This window comes from Chenopodium album, chromosome 20 (genome assembly GCF_948465745.1).
Source record: "Chenopodium album chromosome 20, dcCheAlbu1.1, whole genome shotgun sequence".
NCBI lineage: Eukaryota > Viridiplantae > Streptophyta > Magnoliopsida > Caryophyllales > Amaranthaceae > Chenopodium > Chenopodium album.
Genome location: NC_137853.1, coordinates 10,360,629 through 10,383,560, shown reverse-complemented (window position 1 = coordinate 10,383,560; position 22,932 = coordinate 10,360,629). Strand labels below are relative to the sequence as shown.

General features: G+C 33.8%; 2 protein-coding genes and 1 pseudogene across 2 annotated transcripts; 1 reads left to right on the top strand and 2 right to left on the bottom strand.

The window, feature by feature from the left end:
* Window positions 1–26: 26 nt before the first annotated feature.
* LOC145596778 (cytochrome P450 736A117 pseudogene) lies at window positions 27–1,689 on the bottom strand (annotated as a pseudogene).
* A 2,701-nt stretch (window positions 1,690–4,390) lies between these two features.
* Window positions 4,391–5,033, bottom strand: LOC145596776 (B3 domain-containing protein At1g05920-like). The gene is made up of 2 exons (XM_081652974.1): window positions 5,021–5,033; window positions 4,391–4,758 (listed from the first exon to the last, which is right to left on the bottom strand). The coding sequence occupies exons 1-2, from the start codon at window positions 5,031–5,033 to the stop codon at window positions 4,391–4,393; spliced, it is 381 nt and encodes a 126-aa protein (XP_081509100.1).
* A 10,454-nt stretch (window positions 5,034–15,487) lies between these two features.
* On the top strand, window positions 15,488–18,283 carry LOC145599146 (glutathione hydrolase 3-like). The gene is made up of 6 exons (XM_081655556.1): window positions 15,488–15,898; window positions 16,116–16,634; window positions 17,021–17,256; window positions 17,355–17,619; window positions 17,713–17,850; window positions 18,004–18,283. The coding sequence occupies exons 1-6, from the start codon at window positions 15,512–15,514 to the stop codon at window positions 18,274–18,276; spliced, it is 1,818 nt and encodes a 605-aa protein (XP_081511682.1). The 5' UTR covers window positions 15,488–15,511; the 3' UTR covers window positions 18,277–18,283.
* Window positions 18,284–22,932: the final 4,649 nt, after the last annotated feature.

Genomic DNA, 22,932 nt, shown 5'->3' with positions numbered 1-22,932 from the left:
AAATTTTCATGCATAAAAATATATCCTTAAATACAAGTTAGTGCAACAGCAAAGAGAGGAGTATTCCTGGACAGACTGATCCCAAAATGCTCACTCATGTCCAAAGTCCCACCATCTACACCACCCGGCAATGACCAGTTGAACTTGAGCAAAAGATTTGCTAATAGAAACTCAATGTTCGCCATGGCAAGTGATATTCCCGGGCACATCCTTCTTCCTGCTGAAAATGGAATAAACTGCAAGTCATGTCCTCTGAAATCTGTTGAAGAACTCAAGAACCTTTCGGGTTTGAACTTCTCTGGTTCATCCCAAGAAATAGAATCTCTGTGGATTGCCCAACAGTTGATGGTAACGGCTGTCCCTGCAGGAACATCATATCCAAGTATTTCTGTATCTTGGGTTGGTTGTCGGAATATCAACAATGGAATTGGAGGATGTAGGCGAAGAGTCTCCTTAATCACGGCTTTCAAATACTTCATTTGCTCCAAATCGCTATCATTTACATGTACATTTTCTCCCATAATTGTTCTAACTTCATTTTGCAGCTGTTGCATAACCTGAGGATGCCTCAGCAGTTCTGACATTGCCCATTCTAGCAGGATGGCACTTGTATCTGTCCCAGCTATGATCATGTTCTGCATTAGACGACACACGATTACTTCATAGAGTCAGTTATCCAACAATTAAGGCCGCGCATAAGGATCACATGCTTAGCGAGTTAATTCTATCTAGCTAAATCAAAGCATATATATGCACACTTAACAGTTAACACTTACCAATATGATGGCTTTTACAGTATCTCTGTCTATGGGAAAACGATTTGAATCCTCATGAATGTTTAGTAAAACATCGACGAAGTCCTTCACTCTTTCATTGTTATCATCATCAACTAATTGATCTCGGTGTTCACTGATCATCTTTTCAAAAAATTTGTCCAACTCTTTGTATACCTTATCTGCCTTGGAGTCCCACCCATTAAGGCGACTAATCCAAGCGAGCCAAGGAATAAAATCCCCTATGTTGAAATCACCTAGTAACCTTACAACTTCATTAACAAGCTTATTGAAGACAGTACCATCATCCTTGCCGGTTCCACTAAGGTTTCTTCCTATGACCAGCCTACCGAGCACGTCCTTGGTGTAATCCTTAAACATCTCACTCAAATTCACAGGTGATGATCCTGCTAGCCTTATCTTTTCAACCAGAAGAGCAGTTTCTTCTACTCTTGCAGTACTCAAAGAACGAACCTTGCTGTTGTTCAAGAGGTGTAGCGCGCATATACTCCTCGTCTGCCTCCAGTGTTCCCCGTAAGGTGCTGCAGCTACATCCTTGAAACTATATAGAAGCTTGTTGGCCCTCTTTGTTATGAGCCTACTAGCAAAAACAATATCATGGGTTATCAGTACGTACCTCTCGAGCTGCTCGAGCAGACGAGACAATGAGTGTTGGCTGACTGCCAATGCGAAGCATCATAAGCTCTCCGTGTTGCTTGGACAGCGATTGGAGAGAACGGTGAGGATGAGTGCCAAGCTGATGAATATTGCCCAAAATTGGAAGCTTTGGTAGAAAAGGAGGTAAGTTTATTTTAGAAATAATACATCTTTTTTTGAGCCATAATTTATAGAGGATGTGTAATAATGAAATGAGTGTAAAAATTTTGGAGGGCTCTAGCCATAATATAAGTTTCATGATATTTCAGAAAATAATGAAGAAATTTATGTTGAATTTGCTGCTTGGAATCCATACATATAATGAAGCTTACATAATAAGTATTTAATTAATTATATGAACAACGACTCAATTTTTTTTATTATTTTATCGTCAAAACTAAATGTTTCTTTATTTATATTGATTTAAATTTGTAGAGTTGGTGATTTTTAATTATTAGAACTTATATATCATTGCTTCATATTAATATTTCTAAATATGATTGAAAAGAACAAGTTCTTACTTAAACAACAACCCAAAAATATAAATTAAAGGGTTTGTCTTGTGTGTGACTGTGACATACTGCATGCTCAATTGATCAATTGATGTTGTGAGTTGTGACTATAAATAAGTAAACTTTATTAACACATTATAATAGTATAGGCGTCAAGGAGATTTACATAATTACAGAATATGAAAGGTTAGTGTTTCATATTCTCTATCAATAATTATCCTTAATATTATAAGTAACCCATTAATGAATTATTGGTGCCATCTATTATGCTTTAGAGTGACGTACGAAGTATTTCATATGCATATGTAATAACTTCGGCTCATTCCAACATGTCACACCATCAATTGTTGTATATTTGTGTATTAAAAATTTGTGAAAAGACAATTTATAACATTTTTGCACGAACCCGAGTACTTTGTAATACTTGAAAGTAGTTGAAACAAATGCTAGAAAAGAATTGAACACATAAATAAACCATCATGTTTCGCTAAACGCCTATACTATTGATTAAATTATTACAAAATGTTAACGAGATTCTCATTTGTTGCAACTATTATTAGGTTTTAGGAGTAATTAATAAGAAAAAAAAAGACTATATACAATATTAGTTAATATTGAACCAATCAACTACAAATAGAGCTGGCAATCTCTGAAGCGACACGACAACACGACCGAAACCGGCACGACACGAACACGAAGTTACTGAGAGAAAACATGAAGTCGACATGACACGAAATCAACCCTAACACGACCCGTTTAGATAAAGTGGACAAATTAAGCATTTATCTTACATTTTACATAGTTTTTGATAGATTTTATGAACAACACGAAATTGACACGAGACCAAACACGAAAACGACAAAACTTTTTGCCAGCTCTAACTACAAACTAAGCTTTATAAATTAAGGGCCTGTTAACTTCAGCTTAATTTCAGTTCAGTCCAGTTCAGCTCCAATCAGTTCATTTCACTTTAGCTCCTAATTTCCTTCTCTCATAAAATATTCATTTTAGCTCTATTTAGTTCAGTTCAGTACAGCTCCAATCAGTTCAGTTCAGTTCAGTTTAGCTCAATTCAGTAAATATGAATAAGCCCTAAATTTACTGAAAACAATGTGATGATGTGCTGAAATGAGATGATGGAATATATACTGTATTAACTATACTTTATTTTTTAAAAGGATCTTGCTAACGAGCACCTCGGGGCGTTAATTAAGGAATAATTTTATTGTTTGAAAGAGTATTAAGTTAGGAATGCATGACAAAATCACGCGTCGTTCGGTGTAATTAATGTTATTTTTACTCTAATATTTCCACTTTTTATTCTCTTATTTAACACCCCGGGGGCGCTCATTAGCTTTTGCCTTTTTCAAAAGATATTGCCATCTAGTCATACAACATACATATTATACAAGTGATTGAGCATTGAGTTAAAATTAACAAATTCATATTATGTTGAATCAAATAAACTTCATATTTAAGAATCTTAGAGTTGTATTATCAAATTCGACAATTCTCCAAACCCTCTAATTCAAATAAGGGCCTATCTCTCTTCAGCTTATTTTCAGTTCAATTCAGTTTATAATTTCCTCCTCATAAAATATTCAATTCAGTTTAGTTCAGCTCCAATCTGTTCTGTTCGATTCAGTTCAATTCAGTTCAGTAAATTAGAACATGTCCTAAATTCTCATCGACAGATCAAATTCGTCAATCCTCCAAACCCACTGCTCTGCCCAGAAGGTCAAAAGAACATGGTCTAATACTATTAATTCAATTAACAACTCATCCATATAGCCAGGATAATTAATAGCATAAACAACCACAAATTAAACAAAACTCGTATTAAATTAGTTAAAGCAACAAATCAATTAGTGTCTTAAGCGACGACCTATGTTTCAGGGTCTTAATCGCGGTAGTTTGTTGGCGCGTCAATAATATTGGCAGAATAAGCTGTGCTGCAACAAACGATGCCTTCCTCAATGCAATCACCAAATTTAACAATTCCTTATTGAACTATACATTACGTTTTAATTAGTGTAAAAACACTAGTAATGAAATTTACTTTAGTTGTACGAAGTCGTTATAAAAGAAATAAATAATGCTAGAAAGATAATTAACAAATAATATAGTTATACATTACGTTTTAATTAGTGTAAAAACACTAGTAATGAAATTTACTTTAGTTGTACGAAGTCGTTATAAAAGAAATAAATAATGCTAGAAAGATAATTAACAAATAATATAATATGATCATTTAATCAAGAAACACTGATTGTAATATAACACACCAATTAAGATTGTTGCATCAAAAACAAATCAATTAACGTTTCTCTACCTAAAATCAATGTTACATAAATCACTACACCAACTAATAACTAAGCGTACTCTAAACAAGATCAACTACAAACGTACATAGAGTAGTTAATTTAATACCAAGGATAATCTTCAACTCTAGTCCCAAACAATGAAGGTACGTTTAGGACCAAGAATGACAAAATTAATACGATTCTCCGATCGAAACGACACCACTCGAATGGTATCCCCTAGCTTCAACCCCTTATCCAATCTCAATTTGTTCCAATTGTTCTTCAAAACGTATCTATATGAACCTTTGTCGTAGTTCCATCGACTTAGATGCATATTGTACACAAACGACCCCATGATGACCTTAACGTCCATATGAGCATTCTTATTAACAACAACTTTCTTTTGAAGAAAAGCATCTTCACCACGGCTTAGAAATACCGGGACAACTTGCTTCTTAGGGAGTGACAATCGTGCTTGTTTACCATTCATGTCGGATTTTGTAAGCTGTCTATCTATTAGGAAAAGATATAGTAGTATCTTTACAAAATCTTATTGTTAGGCAAGATATATTTGTTAGCCATATTTTCTAGCTTATCTTAGGAAAGGATAATTAGTTTCCTAGTATGATTATATTTGCTAAATCTCTTCCTTGTGGCTCAAGGAGAGTAATTGTATAAATATTTGAGGTCTTGGAATAATAAAATCAAGTGATTGAGTTTCAATCTTATCATGGTATCGAAGCTAAGGTTGCTTCAATAATTTTTTTTTTTAAACCTTCTACCGCCATGCCTGGCGATGACAATACACCCCCACCACCCCATCGTGTGAATGGTAGGTGGATCATCGACACCGGTTGCTCCCATCATGTAACCGGCGATATTTCTTGTTTATTGGAGGTCTATGATGTTCCTTCATGCAATGTAGGACTCCCGGATGGCCAAAGTGTAGTTGCCATGAAAGAAGGGGTCGTAAAATTAACGGACAAAATTACTCTTTATAATGTCCTTTTTGTTCCAAAATTAAACTGTAACTTGATTTCGGTTTCACAATTGTGCTCTACTACTAATTGTGAAGTCATAACTAACTCTGCAATTTGTACTATACAGGACCAACGCAAGAGGGAGGTGATTGGAACGGGTGATCTAAAGGATGGACTATATAATCTTCGGGAGGAGGCATCAATAGCGGCTATATCCGTTGAAGACACTTTGAAGCTATGGCATAGGCGTTTGGGTCATCCTTCCGAGAAAGTTGTAAAACTCCTTCCTTTTCTTAGTAGTTCTAGTGGGCATTTAAATAAAGATTGTGAAGTGTGTCATCGTTCTAAACACACTAGAGACAAATTTCCTTTAAGTGAAAATAAAGCTTCCCGTATTTTTGAGATAGTACATTGTGATTTATGGGGACCATATGCCGAACCCTCTTCTTGTGGTGCTCATTATTTTTTAACTTTGGTAGATGATTACTCTCGTGCAGTTTGGATTTATTTATTGATTGATAAAACGGAAGTTTTTAGAGTATTCATGTCGTTTATTACTATGATTGATAGGCAATTCTCACAGAAAATAAAGATTGTACGCAGTGATAATGGTACCGAGTTTTTTTGTTTGAAAAATTATTTCCTTGCCCAGGGTATTTTATTTCAAACCTCTTATGTAGGAACCCCACAACAAAATGGGAGGGTAGAGAGAAAACATCAACACATTCTTAATGTTGCTCGTGCTCTTCGTTTCCAGGGGGTTACCAATTTATTTTTGGGGGGAGTGTGCTTTAGCTGCGGCCCATGTTATTAATCGTACCCCTTCGGTCCTTCTAAACAATAAAACACCCTATGAAATGTTGTTTGGCTCCCCACCTCTATTTAGTGAACTACGTGTGTTTGGGTCGTTGTGCTTTGCTCATAATCAACGGGCAAAGGGTGATAAATCTGCAAGTCGTAGTCGTAAATGCATCTTTGTTGGGTACCCCTTTGGGAAGAAGGGATGGTATTTATTTGATCTTGATAAAAAGGAATTTTTTGTGTCTAGAGATGTTCGTTTTTTTGAGGATATTTACCCTTATTTTGATGCCGAAAGCACAAACATAGATGTTACTACTGATGGTATGAATGCAACTATTAATTTGGGTGATAATCCGGATTATTTTTATCCGATTGATGAGGGTGACGATGGGCAGCCATTGCTGCCGCCACCTGTGGCTGTGCCGCCACCGCCAAACCCTACTACGGCAGCAAGTAGGGAGGAGGAGCTTGGGGATGCCACGGCACCCGATCTAATGGGGCGTGGGCATCGTATTAAAATTCCTTCGACAAGATTCAAGGGGTTTGTTACTCACACTAATGTGGCTCAAAATAGTCCATCAAAAGATCCTCCTAATCCAATAGTTCCACCTCCCTCAGGTATGCCGTATCCTATAGCACATTATGTTAGTTGTGATAAGTTTTCTGCAAAACACCGAAATTTTGTTGCAGCAATAACAGGTGGAAAGGAGCCGCGATCATTTAAAGGGGCAATGCAAGACAGTGGTTGGAAGAAAGCAATGAAGGAAGAAATGCGTGCCCTTGAAGATAATGGCACATGGACCTTGGAGAAATTACCTCCCGGGAAGAAGACACTTGGAAGTCAATGGTTGTACAAAATTAAATACAACTCTGATGGGAGCATTGAAAGATTAAAGGCGAGATTAGTTGTCTTTGGTAATCATCAAACCGAAGGCATAGATTATGATGAGACGTTTGCTCCAGTTGTCAAGATGACCACAGTTCGTGCATTCCTTGCCATTGCCGCTGCAAAGAACTGGGAATTACATCAAATGGATGTACATAATGCGTTTCTCCATGGTGACTTGGATGAGGAAGTATACATGAAACTTCCCCCGGGCTTTACCACTGATGAATCGGGTCTTGTTTGTCGTCTTCGGAAGTCTTTATATGGTCTCAAACAAGCTCCTCGATGTTGGTTTGCTAAGCTTACTACGGCTTTGAAGAAGTATGGTTTTGTTCAATCTTACCCGGACTACTCACTATTTACTTATACACAGGGCTCAATTCAACTTAATGTCCTTGTTTATGTGGACGATCTAATTGTTGCAGGGAACAATTCTACAGCTTTAAAATTGTTCAAAAATTATTTGAGTTCGTGTTTTCATATGAAGGACTTGGGTGTTCTCAAGTACTTTCTTGGCATCGAGGTAGCAAGGAGTAGTACCGGTTTGTTCCTATGTCAACGTAAATATGCACTTGATATAATTTCTGAGACGGGGCTTCTAGGATCCAAACCGGCTTTAACACCCATGGAGCGAAATCATCGCTTGGGTCGTGATAATAGCCCCCTTCTTGATGACCCAGAACCGTATAGAAGGCTAGTTGGGCTCCTAGCTTACTTGGCCGTTACTCGGCCAGATTTGACATACTCTGTACATGTGCTCTCCCAATTCATGAAGGCTCCACAACAAGCTCATTGGGAGACCGCTATACGAGTGGTGCGTTACTTGAAAAGCACCCCGGGTCAAGGCATCTTGCTGCGTACGGACAGCGATCTCACCCTTAATGGGTGGTGCGACTCGGACTGGGCAGCATGCCCTCTCCCGTCGCTCCTTATTAGGCTGGCTGGTTTTTTTGGGTCGTTCTTCCATTGCTTGGAAGTCTAAGAAGCAGCCCACCGTAGCTACTTCTTCCGGTGAAGCCGAATACCGATCCATGTGTGCTATTACCATGGAAATGAAATGGTTAAAGGGCCTACTATTGAGCCTAGGGGTCCAACATCCTCGTGCTATTCCTATATTTTGTGATATTCAAGCGGCAATTTATATAGCTCAAAACCCGGTGTTTCATGAACGAACAAAACACATTGAAGTTGATTGTCATTTTGTTCGAGATGCAATTCAAGAAGGTTTAATTACTCCAATTCATGTTCGTACAAATGAGCAACTTGCGGACATTTTTACCAAGGCCTTGGGTAAACAACAATTTGATTATCTCCTTAGCAAGTTGGGCATCTTTGATTCAAGTGCTCCAACTTGAGGGGGGTATTAGGAAAAGATATAGTAGTATCTTTACAAAATCTTATTGTTAGACAAGATATATTTGTTAGCCATATTTTCTAGCTTATCTTAGGAAAGGATAATTAGTTCCTAGTATGATTATATTTGCTAAATCTCTTCCTTGTGGCTCAAGGAGAGTAATTGTATAAATATTTGAGGTCTTGGAATAATAAAATCAAGTGATTGAGTTTCAATCTTATCACTATCCAAGATTATTTTAGCATCACTTTGTTTACACAATTTTTGAGTCTAAATAAATAAAGACAGGAAATAAAGTAACAAATGAATTTATATTAACAGGGGCGGACCTTTGTGAAGGCTCACAAGGGCTTGGCCCCTGAAAGGTTTTTGGAGAAAAATTGATGAGTTGTATAACTTAAAGCTCAAATATGCTACATTGCCACTTAAGCCCAAATTAGCAATACGTCTATTCTTTTGTTATTTACAATTTGATTATTTTTTCTTAATTAATTTATTCACTTGTATCAAACTCTATAATTTATATTTTAACGCACCATATAAAAAAAGATATTACCTCTGTTTCATATTTTTTGCAACTTTGAAATATTTTATATCTCTTAAATAAATACCCCCAAAGTTACAAAAAATATAAAACGGAGGTAGTAAAAAACATCAATTAATTGTGCTATTTACTATTGCGGAATTTCTATTTTAGAGCCTGTTTTGAAGGACTAAACTGAAGTGAATATTTATGAGAGAGGAAAATTAAGATAAGAACTAAATTGAACTTATTGGAGCTGAACTGAACAGAAAATAAGCTGAAGAGAACATACCCTAATTCCTAGAGTACCATGCACAAGGTACTCTAGGTTTATAAAATTTATGATATTTGATATGAATTTCTTAATATTTCAATTTATATATATGTTATTTTAAAAAAAGTACATTTTCTTTGCTATTTTTTTGTTAAAGGAAATAAGTAAATAACATATTATTTTAGTACAATAACACAAGATTATTTAAGCAAAATAAGATAAGGTTTAGGAAAAATAACTCAATCATTATTAGTATGGAGTACCATGATCCATGTTTATGTAATACTAACTCTGTTACTACCTCCGATTTTTTTTTAGTTGCAACTTTAGAATATTTAATATCTCTCAAATAATACCCCAAAGTTGCAACTAAAAAAAATCGGAGATAGTATTAATATTGTCATGCATGATTTATTATGTTAAAAATTTTTGGCCCCCGATAAAAAAAGTTTCAAGATCCGCCACTGTATATTAATATATGAATTTTGGGTACAGTCTCTGTATAACAGTTAATAATAAAATAAATTAAATCCTCTGATTATGTTCTGCAGCTTGACGATGACACGTGTGTGACACCTATAGGCTGACATTTGATGACGTCGACTTGAGTTTGAATGCAGGGTTTTGTTTGAATAGGTTTATGAAGCTTAATCCCGTTCAATTGTGATTGAGTGTATCTGAACAAGTCGGCACGAATTTGATGTGCATTTTGACTTACTTCACAGAGAATTCCGTTTGAGTTTTATGAGCTCTTAGAAAAATAATGATTTATGGATCCCTTGATGGAGAAATGGTGTATTTATAGGAGATGAGAACCTCTTGAGTGGACTTAGTAGGTTTGGGCCTGACCCATTTTATGATTTAGAAGTCTTTTAACCTGGTCCATTTGATTAATTTTATAACCCGAATTGTATTTGATTAATTCGGATTATTTATTTGGGTGGGCTAAAAATAATGAAAATGGATCATTAATATGATTTAACCCAAATTAATTTATTTAATCTAATGTATGACATTCATAAAATTTCTGTGTCTACAAATTGCCCCCTCGAGACTGTGTCACATACATGATTTAAAGTGTTTGGTGTGACAAGGTCTCGACCCTTTCGCTTGACTTGGGAGTCACTTGTACTTTTTTGTGAAAAACTACCTATTATACTCCAGAATTTGTGAGAAACTACCTACTAAAAAAAGGTTGTAATTGACTACCTGATTTTTGAAAAATATTGTGATTTACTACCTTAGGCCGGAATATGAAGTGATCGTCTTTAAGACAGGTCTGATAACTTGAAGACTTGAGTCCCCATGTCGCGATGGGTCAGGACTTTTTGTTATGAATCCATCGAATATGTCAAGTCATGTATGCCAGTCGTTATGAACTTGACATCTAAAGAGTGGCCTACTCAAAATTCCAATAGATACAGAGGATTATTCATACGAAGGTATATAAAACTGGTGGAGTACGTACTTCAGATATTATCAATGCTTTTATAAACATACCTCTTATAAGCTTATAAAGTTGTAAGCGGACTAAATTAGTGAATTCTCTTTTACCCTATAATCCTATTCACCATAAACACACTTCCATCCTACAATTCAATTGACGATTAACAACATATCATGTTTATCCTTAATAGCCCAAGACCTCACCATCATCAATTAAACGAGGACTAAGCAAAACAATTCCAAGATCCGATTCTCATGTAATCCAATAATATAGGATATCGAATCTGATACAAAGTACTGATTTCGGATTGGATATTTTGATATTTTTGGATACTGGATATCTTTTCAAAGGAAAACTTTTCTATACACCCGGTTTTCAGTAATTTACTGTGATGGGGTGCACTTTTGTCAAATTTAATGTCACTTTTGTCAAATTTACCAATGAAGCATAAATAACTTATATATGTTGAGTAACTTTTGTGCGTTTTAGTGTAACTTTTGCGCATTTTATTGTCACTTTATAACGGACGTTCAGTAATTTACTGAACATCCATTTTATTTAAAAGTTTGTGCTTTTCAAATATCAATTTTCGATATGCATTATGCAATATCTAAAAAATATGAAATATTTTAAATTTCAAATATCGGATAATGAATATTTGATCCAAAAATCTGGGTATAATTTTTTTTCATAAACAATAAATCGAAATTAAATATTATTACATAATATTTTGAATATAGGACATTTGAAACTTTTCGGATTAGATTCATATACCGAACGTCCCAAATTTTGAATATCCGATATTCAATCTTTTCGGATTAGATTCATATACCGAACATCCCAAATTTCGAATATCTGATATTCAATCCCTGCTCATCCCCAAATTAAACCCTTCATACAAGTATTGTTTCCCCCTTGTGTGATATTATATTCCTATTTCATTATTAACAACCCTTTAGAGTGTATTTTTCCACTTGGTTTTCATTTATCTAAAGTTTTTAATTATAAACTAGTGTGTATCCTGGGCAATGCCTCGGGCATTGCCTTGTATGTCACCTTTTTTTTCATCATATGTATTTATATTTTAATCTTATGAAAAATGAATAAATTATAACCTCAGTTCAGCTCCAATCACTTTAGTTCAGCTCCAATCACTTCAGTTCAGTTCAACTCAATTCAGTAAATGTGAGTAGACCCTAACTTATTCTAAAAAAAAAAAAAAAAAAAAAAAAAAAAAAAAAAAAAAAAAAAAAACTAACTAACTTGTCCAGTTGTCCCTACCAAATTACTTCGTACTTGTATTAAACAAACGATATAACTATGATATCATATCGTCCTCCCCTCCCCCCGCTTGTACCAACCATCCATTCTACCCATTTATATAAACCAAGCCACAACTAAAATGCGTACAATTTAGGGTCTTTCTGTTCACCTTATTTTAGGTGTAATAAGTTCAGATAAGTTCAATTAAGTTTAAATAAGTTCAGATTAGGTTTAATAAGTTCAGATAAGTTCAGTTAAGTTCAAATAAGTTCATATCAGGTTTAATAAATTCTGATAAGGGTTGCCCAAGTACAAATTACAACTAAAATAAAGTTTAACAAGGTCTAATAAGTTCAAATAAATTCATATCAGTGAAAATCAGGTGAATAGAACACACCCTTAATCTACCTTTTCCTTAAAAAAATACGACAAACATAAAAATAAAAAAAAAAAAAAATCGTATGTACAAAAAAATATTAGCCATTTATTTTGTACAGCCGTTATAAACATACCTTAAAATAATAAATGAATGAAAATTACTCAGTATATAAAAGTTACCCTATATTCAACAAAAGTTACCTCAATATATAGTACTCCGTAATATATTGTACATCAAATGTATATTCTTTTTTTAAAAAAAAAATATCAATGTGTGGTTCCTACAGGCGTGAGTACCTTGAATCGTACAACCGTTTCATGAAAAGAACATATTACACACATGTAAAGAACATACCGTTGTAGTGAAAAGAACATACTATTAAAAAGTAATGTACTTTTATTTGTGATATAATGTTAATTACTTATTGTGAAATGTTCTTTGATTTTAAAAAAATAAAAATTATGGTGAATATACATAAATAATGTTGATTACATAATATTTTCATGTTCTTTATAAATATTACGGATGTTCTTTAGATGTATAAGAAAACATAAAATTGGATGTTCTTTATAAAATAGTTATATGTTTTTTACAAAACAACTTTATGTTTTTTAAAAAACTACTACATGTTCTTTCCGTATTTTTTTTATCTGTACTCTGCTAGTTACAGGCTGTTGTACCTTAAAATTTTCAAAAAAAATACAAGTACTTCTACTACTAGTGGAAAAGTAATGAGAGTGAGGGTTAGCTCAAGTGGTTAGAGATTCCCTTCCGGTTCCAGGAGATCCTGGGATCGAATCTCACCTTATAGCTCTCTAAACACCAAAATAAAAACTAGTGGAAAAATAATAAAAATAATTTTATGCCAGTTATAAACCCCCTACGTTTTGTTAGCTCTTTCTTTCTCATACTCTCACTTTCTCTCCCCTAATTTCATGAAAGAGGCTCTTTGCTAAATCTTGCCGTGGAGACTCCTCTTCTCAGCAACAACACCCATAAAAAATCCAACTCATGGGGCAAATTCGTCTTTTCCTTTCTTGCATTACTCGTCATTTCAGGTAAATCGACAACGACTATGCTTTTCATTTTATTTTACCATCCTCAATCATTTTTATCATGCTGGATTTTTAAATTTCTTCGAGGTCAACAAATTAATAAGTGAAACGTTAAACGACGCCCTTATTATTACGACGTGTATTTGTTTTAAGTACTTTAACCTACTAATGATCGAATTGAACTTCCCCTCAGTTATATTGAGGAGGGGAACACCGAGGCAAGACTCAAATTCATTTTTTTTTTTTTTTTTTTTTTTTTTGTATTTATATATAAGGGTATAGATTTTTATGTTGTTATTTTGGGATGGGATTTGAGGTATGTTCTATGATGGTATGATTGGATAGTCTTTGAAAGTCAAATGTTTTGATTTGTTTGATGAAGTTGTGTATTTTTTTTTTTTGGACAAGAAGTTGAGTAACATATGTACTCCATAACAAATATAATTGTCAAAGTTGTTGAGAGTGTAATTGTTGGATCACTCTCTTCATTAGGCAATGCCTACGATTTATACATATGAGTACAATAACTCCCTCAAACAATGAAGAGTCACATTTATGCAAAAATTACAAAGTAGATGGTAAAGCTAAGAGGAGTTACAAAAGGATTACAAGGGAAGTAATTATGTTAAGGGGGTTACAAGGCATACATAATGGACATTCATAATAATGCTCAATTGCACATAGATTTTGAATTTTTGTTTGGGTCGTCGTTTACATTCGTTAAACAAATTAATCGAATAAAAAGTAGAATGAGTAATTGTGATATGCTTAAACTAAGAGTAAGACCATGTCCAATGCAGCTTAATTTAAGTTCAGTTCATTTTAGATCGTTCAGTTCAATTCAGCTCCTAATTTCCTTCTCTCAAAAAAATTCATTTCAGATTCAGTTCAGTTTAGTTCAGCTCCAATTAGTTCAGTTTAGCTCCAATTAGTTCAGTTCAGTAAATGTGAACAGCCCTAAGTCTTACATTTGGCTAAGACTTTGTGTAAAATAAACATATATGGGGTCATTTTGGTAATTGTTAATTAATAGGGAGTAATAAATCAAATGAGAAGTTTCTTAAAATGAGAAGGATTTTATGTGCATAAATTTTTCACTGAATGTGCATATTTTTTGAATAAAATATGCAAAAAAAAAAAATGAACGAAATTGAATGTGCATATTTTTTTTCGCATAATGTGCATAAGTTCTCAAAAAAGTAACAAGTCCAAAATCAAATGTGCACATTTTGTAGAAAATATATGCACATTTAGTTCATATATATGTGTGTGTGTGTGTCTATATGTATGTACATATATATACATACATATACATATATACATATATACATATATATATGTATATCTATATATATATTGAGATCATGTAAGAATCAAGGTGAATAATAGGAACTATGAACTAATCTCAGCCATTGATCGCACTCTATCTAATGGCTCACATTGCACCCGCTCTCATTAATGGCATTTTCGTAATTTCGCTGTTTTCAAACTTTTTTCATTTTTTTTTTAAAAAACTTTTAAGGCAATGTCATTTACATTAAGATTTTAATTTTATTTACTTTTGAGAATGAAACGGGAAACTACTTTTACAAAAATGTCATTAATGACACGGGAAGCATGTGAGTCGTTCGATTAACATGATCTAAGGGCCTAGATTAGTTTCTAGTTCTTATTTTAACCTTGGTTCTCATTATAACTTGGTCTTATATATATATATTAATATATATATATATACACACACACCCACACACATAAATACACACACACACATATATATATATATATATATATATTTTGATGGCTATGAATTTGGAAATTCATCACACATTCTAGCGCAATTATTATTTTTTGTAGTTAGTACGAGACAACATTATAAAGAAGGAACTAGTTGTTGGTCCAGGCGATGCCCTAAGATAATTTGATGTAATATATATGAGATATATCATAATAATATCAATTCATTGCACTTTCAAAAAAAATAATAGCAATTCATTGCAACGTACAAATTATTGTACAATAAAAATAGTTATCAAAAAGTTGCATTAAGAATCCTTGCTATAGAGGTTCAATTTTTTTGTTTTTCCAGGGAAAGAAAAGGGACAATGGTTGACTCCATGTTAATGAAAACAATAATCCATGTGTCATTTTTATTGACTTTAGTGTTCTTATGACTTTTCCTTATTCATCACTCGCCATGAAATTTTAGACTAATAAATGTAATAATAACTGGGATTTGTATAGTACATTGCATTATGCTAGTAATCTTTGACAGCAGCAAATTTATTTCTAAGTTTACACAAACAGATGAAAGTTCCAACAAACTTAATCATTCTCTTTTGCAATTGCCTTATTTTAGGCCTTGCTTTTGGGAGTACCAAGACTTCTTCTTGGTTGGTAAACAATGAACAAAAGCTCAATGGAAAACCACAAGCTGATGTACCTGAAATTGTGGAGTCAGGGAAAGGGATTGTTGCAGCTGATGATCGTCGTTGTTCAGAGATTGGAGCATTGATGCTCCGACTAGGTGGTCATGCTGTTGATGCTGCTGTTGCAACCGCGCTGTGTGTGGGTGTGGTTAATCCCATGGCTAGTGGTATAGGAGGAGGAGCTTTCATGGTTGTCAGGTCTGCATCAACATCAGAAGCTTTAGCTTTTGATAGTAGAGAAACTGCTCCTGCAGCTGCTTCTGAGGTTCACTCTTGCCACTGTTTTGTCTAATTACTTGATTTTGGTTTAGTAGTTTGGTTGTTTATATTAAAACTGAATCAATTCTGACTGTATTCTACTGCTTTTGGAAAGAGTTATGTTCTGTATTCATTGAATCCGAGTCCCTGTGTTGAAACTCAGTAAGATTGAGATTGAGAGTCGATATTGACATTACATTGATATGTTTTTTGAACAAAAACAGAATATGTATGACAATGATCTTGCGGCGAAGCTTTCAGGCCCCATGTCAATGGGTGTACCTGGTGAGTTGGCTGGTCTCCATGAAGCATGGAAGAAGTATGGGAAGCTTTCATGGAAAACTCTATTCGAACCTTCCATAAATTTAGCTAAAAATGGTTTTGAGGTTCTTCCCTATCTTGCAAAGAACATCTTAAAGCATGAGAAAATAATCAGGGCTGATCCCGGCTTAAGGCAAGTGTTTGCACCAAACGGGAAGCTCTTGCAAACAAAGGACATTTGCTACAATGTAAGGCTTGCAAAAAGCTTGAAGGCGGTAGCTGAACAAGGGCCACGAGCCTTCTACAATGGGAAGGTTGGTAAGAAATTAGTGAAGGATGTGAGAAAGGGAGGTGGGATTCTAACAGAGGATGATCTTAGGAATTACAAAGTGAAAGTAACGAAAGCTTTGGCAGCTGATGTAATGGGGTATACAATACTAGGAATGCCACCTCCTTCAAGCGGTACCCTGGGATTGACCCTGGTAAGTGCTCTTACCTAGTGGTTGATGGACTTATATCCAATTATCCATGTTAGTGATGCATGAAAAAATGTGCTTTGAATTTCAAAAAAAGAAACACTCTTACTACTTACTAGTCTATGATACTCTAAACTGTTAGAACTTAGTAAGGCTTGGCTTCAGATATTGGACCTTTAATATCATTCCATCTGTTGATGTTTATATTTTTCTTTTCTGTTTTTCAATTACCCCGAGGTCTTGTAAAGTATCAACTGGCGTATAAAATCAAACAACTGCAAGCATCATGCCTGTTGTTAGAATCAACTTATTTTGTGACCTTATAGGCTCATAGAGTATGTCTATGTGATCTTTCATTAGGACATTTCTTATATTATTTTGGTGCAAAACAGATATTAAACATACTGAACAACTATGGAAGCCCCAAAGCGATTGAAGGGCCTTTAGGCTTACATAGACTGATTGAGGCAATGAAGCACATGTTTGCTGTCAGAATGAACTTGAGCGACCCTGATTTTGTTAACATTACCAATTATATGTCCGACATGACTTCCACATCTTTTGCGGAGGAAATTTGGCATAAGATATATGATAACACAACTTTCCCTCCTGAGTATTACCTGAGCAGGTATATAGAGGAAGGATTTTTAACTACTTTAAGGGAAAGGAAATTGAATTGGGAAGGTCTTACAGTAAAATTTAATATATGCTGCTTGAATTATGTAGGTGGAGTCAGCTACAGGATAATGGAACGAGTCATTTCTGTATCGTTGATGCAGAGAGAAATGCAGTTTCAGTAACAACAACAATCAACTATGCATTTGGAGGCGGGGTGTTATCCCCTTCTACTGGGATCGTGTTAAACAACGAGATGGGTGATTTTTCAACTCCTGCAGAAGTCAGTCCTGACAATCTTCCTCCTGGTCCTGCAAATTTCATACAACCAGGAAAACGACCCTTGTCTTCGATGACTCCCCTCATTATTCTCAAGGTAAGATAAAGGACAAAGTTGCATTAATATCGATCTTCACCCTTCTTTCCTTTCTAGAAATTTGATTATGTTTCCCATTTGGTTAATTGACAGGATGATCAGCTGGCTGGAGTTATAGGTGGTAGTGGTGGGATGAACATTCTTCCAGCAGTAACCCAGGTTTTCCTAAACCATTTTGTTCTCAGAATGGATCCTCTCAACGCTGTCCAAAGTGCAAGAGTCTACCATAAGGTTTTATTTTTCTCTTTTTCCTTGCTGTCAAAAGATTCATCTAAAAGACTATCAGAAATAATTTTGTACTTTTGTTCAAAAAAAAAAATAAATAAATAAATTTTTTACTGAATTGCAATAGCCAACCTCTAAGTGAAAATTGATGTTCTGCAGCTGATTCCGAATGTAGTCTTGTATGAGAATGTGACTGTGATTAACGGGGAACACATTGAGCTCACCAAAGAAAGGAGGACTTTCTTGAAGAATAGGGATCACCAACTGCAGCCTGTTGAAATTGGAGCAATCTGCCAGCTTATTGTTCAGACATTTGAAACTTCAGTTGATCTAGGCCGGAAAACTGGAAAGAATTCTATTGGTAACACATACTTTGGTAAACTTACTGGGGTAAGTGACCCCAGAAAAGATGGAAGGCCTGCAGCAGTCTGAATATGTGCATATATAGCCTTAACTCCTTAAGTTAATTTATGCATCTATGAATCTTGGTTAATGATTATTAGTTTATTAGGGTTTGTCCTTTGATTCACAGGAAATTCACAATTTAAGATAGATGTTGGCATTAGTAAGATTTTTTCACTGCAGCAATTTATTAAGTCTTACTCCATATACCAATTGCACACCAGGTTATTAAAGGATTTTCCTACATTGTCAAATATTATTATTAAAACACTGGGCACCTGACATAAATGACCACCAAATTCAAGGTATTGAAGCTCACTTACAGTAATTTTTTTGGCCGCCGGAAAATAAAAAAGTCAACTTTGAAAAATGGTCAAAGGACCCTCCTCACAACTCAAACATGATATATGTGCCACCTTTTTTTATAAAAGGGCCTTTGTCACAAAAGGTCTACTTAAAAGAACATTCCTCACAAATTTTCCATTTTTTTATAATCAACTAACTATCCCTATTGACAAACAAAAAAAGAAAAAAGTTTAATTTATTAGTCGGATTGTAATAATCCTTTTTAATTAGTTTGCTAGCATTAATGGAAGGAGTGTAAGTATTTGCTAAATGTTTTTACCTAATTAACTATACAATCACCTTTGTTAACCTAACTTATACTACGTATGTATTTTTTTTCAAGTCTACTAAATTCGCAAATAATAAGTTCTAATAAGGGTAACACAAATTCAAATTACAACTAAAATAAGATTTAATAAATATAATGTTCAATAAATTCAAAATTCACATCTCTTTTGGCATGAGACCACGCAAAGGAATTAAATTACAATTAAAAAATTTGAAAAAAAAACACACACACACACACACAAAAAAACAAAAAAAAAATAATATATATATATATATATATATATATATATATATATATATATATATATATATATATATATATATATATATATATATATATATATATATATATAACAAATAAAAATCTTGCAAGACGCTATCTAAATTAGAAAATAAATGACAGCTTCAGAAAGGCGATTAATTAGAATTTGGCAGTCCGACTACAAAATTGCATCTTCATAGCCGTGGTCGGATGATGAGAATCAATCCCAAGATCTTTTGAAATCGATCCCAAGATCCCGGTTCCAAGAGATTTTGGGATCGATTCTCATCATCCGTCCTTGTGGCTCTCTAAACACCAAAAAAAATAGCCAATTTAATTGCCAGAATAAGAACTTTCCCTTCGGCAATTTTACTTAACATAAGGCCATGAATTAAAGTATTGATGTAAACAATTGTTAGTAGGAAACAATATACTTATATACATAATGCAACATTATTTGCCAAGTATTGGTAACATGTGGCGGATAGCAAGTCTTGCCCTTGAGTTTTAATGCAAATTCTTAAATGGACCTGGTTCACACTAATTTATTGTGGACCACTAACATTAGAGAAACTATGGTTGTTTTATTAATAAAAAAAAAAAGTCACTATAATAAAATGAAGGTCACTATGTTGAAAATAAAAGTCATTTTGGTAATATATAGGCTATAAGAGGTAAATTTTTTTAATGAAATATTTTATAAGGTCAATATAATTAATAAAGGTCATTATGTTAAATTTAGGGTCATAACGTCGTACTTCAAGTTCACAATAGTATTAACTGTTATACAACTTTTAATAAAGGTTACTATGTTAAAAATAAGGTTACTATGTTAGAAATAAGGGTCACTATGTTTAATATAATGTCAGTTGCGAGTGTATAAACCTCGGGTCCACAATAATATTATTGTGGACCAGGTCCACAATATTATTGTGGACCAGGTCCACGCAAGTATTTCTGGAGTTTTAATTAATAATATATATAGATACTCCCTCAAAAAAAAAAATTATACTACCTTCGTTTCTTTTTAGTTGACACGTATTCCTTTTTAGGAAGTTTTTTTTTAGTTGACACGTTTCCTTTTGAGGTAAATTTTTTACCTTGCATTTACAAGCTACCCCACTTGCTTTTTATTCTCTCTCACTCTCTCTCCTCTCCTTAATATATGTGCCTAAATCAAACGCGTCAACTAAATAGAAACAGAGGAAGTATACTATATAAATATGAGGGATATCCAGTCAATTCCCCAATTTGTTTATCTGGGGGTATAATTGTCTTTTCAAGTAGCAGTGGAGGTGTATATGCGTCTTTTCATGTACTAGTTGAGGGGTACATGTGTAATTTCCTCACCAAACAGTAAAAGCAAAAAGCAAACAGTAATTGGACAGCTCACCAAAAGTACTGAATAAATGACCCTACTTTTTCAATATATTTACAAAAATGCCATCAGATTAACAAAAATTCGTTGATCAGGCATATTAACTTATATTTTCCCTATAGATATGGATTGACTTTTTCGAATTATAATTAATTAAGTTCCAAAATATTTTATCACGCAAGTTCATCATCATAGAATTATTTTTAACAGCCACATATATATGCTTAAAATGATGATATTTGTTCTGAGTGAGCTATAGTACTGTGAGTCCTAGGATCTGTATAAGGTTTACCTTCCAATTAAGCACCTGCACATTCAGCACAAATTAGCTAATCCGGTGGATCATCTAGGGATAACTGCTCTAATGCTAAAGTCAGCAATTTGATGAGAAGAAAACGAAATAAATTGATATGCAATTTTTATAATAAATTGATACATAAATTATAAAAATTGCATATCAATTTATTTTGAAATATCATTTATAGTTATTGATTGGTAGATGTTTATTACTACATAGTTATTGATGATTAAGGTTATTAATTAGCTTGGCAAAAACAAAATTCAATATTATGAAAGTTGATATTAATAATAATACCATTTGCAATCTCTCTCACCTCTTGTCTCTCATTTCTCTAAGACCCTAGCCTTCATCAGTTCATTGTACAATCATGTATCAATGCATGCAATTAAATCCAATTAAATTATTTGTACAATTAAATTTATCATCGACGTCCTAAAAAAATTAAAAATCAATACTTCGTACTCCGTTTTTTTTTTTTTTTTTGAGAGGAACAATACTCCGTAATTTTAGTATCTATGCGATTCGGAATAATTTAACAATATGCTCTATGCTACGTAAGACCAAGTAGCAATAAACTACTTTCATCAGTAACAACAACTCACTTCTATTAACTCATCATATTTTGTATGATTATACTAGCTTGCCGAACAATTATTTTAGGTTCTTAAGTACATAACACTAAGTTTCAGGGTCTTAATCACTACTAAATTAACTTGCATGATCTGTATAATTAATCCTAAATAATTGTACCACTATCACTTTTTATTAGAATAAAAACACCATAAATAATGAATGTAGCAATTAAGCAAATAAATATTGCTAAAAAGATGATTAACATAATATTCATATGATCATATTTGATCAAGAAACAATGATAGTACGTAAAATATCACACCAATTAACTAACGTTTTCTACATGAAATCAATCTTCCTAGATTACATAAATGATAAATCACCCCAACTAATTAAACATACGTACTCTAATTTAACCTAGATCAACTTTAACGTGCATATATATACTTGATTAGTACCAAGGATAATCTTCTACTCTATTCCCAAACAATGTGAAGGTACGTTTAGGACCAAGAATGACGAAATTAACACGATTCTCCGATCGAAACGACACGAATCGAATGTTATCTCCTAGCTTGAACCCCTTATCCAATCTCAATTTGTTCCAATTGTGCTTCAAAACGTATCTATATGAACCCTTGTTGTAGTTCCATCGACTTAAACGCATATTGTACACGGACGACCCCATGATGACCTTGACGTCTATATGAGCATTCTTGTTATGACCAACTTTCTTTTCAAGAAAAGCCTCTTCACCACAGCTTAGAAACACCGGGACAACTTGCTTCTTAGGGAGTGACAATCGCGCTTGTTTACCATTCATGTCGGATTTTGTAAGCTTCTTGTCCAAGAGTATTTTAGCATCACTAATGTGTTTAAAATCCATATTATTGCTCTTGATGTGTTGACGCAATAACTCTAGCAATGCACCATTGTTGTTACTATCAACACCAGTAGATTGATCACCTCTAGGACGTTTCGAAATGTGGGGATTATCTTGATTGGTAGTAGAAAAAGCCAATGCATGAGTTCGTTTTTTAGGTGGGAGAGACATATAATCAGCAACTAGATGATGTTGATTAGTAGTAGAAATATCGGCAATAGCGGAGGCATGAGTTCGTTTTTTGGGTGGAAGAGACATAATAATGTCAACAACCTTTTTGTTACTCATCACCATCTTTTCTTAGCTGATGATCTAGTGATGGTGGTACGAAGTTAAGGGAGTTTGGTTTACGAATTCGGCGACGGAAAGAAGGAAAGAAAGGAAATCAAAGGAGCAGAAAGATTATTGCGTAAGAATGCGCAGATTAGTAGAGTATATATAGAATGAATAGCATGAATGTATGAATTAGGTTTAAATTAGGAAAGTTTGATATTGCCGATTGAAGTCATAGAGTTAATGAACTTGATGCTTAAGCTACTATGTACATTCCTAAATTAACTTACCAAATAATATCTAAACGATTTTTCGCATTATATCTAAAAGATTTAACGAGAATTTTTTTTTGATCAAGTTTCAAGTTCGTATAATAAGGAAGG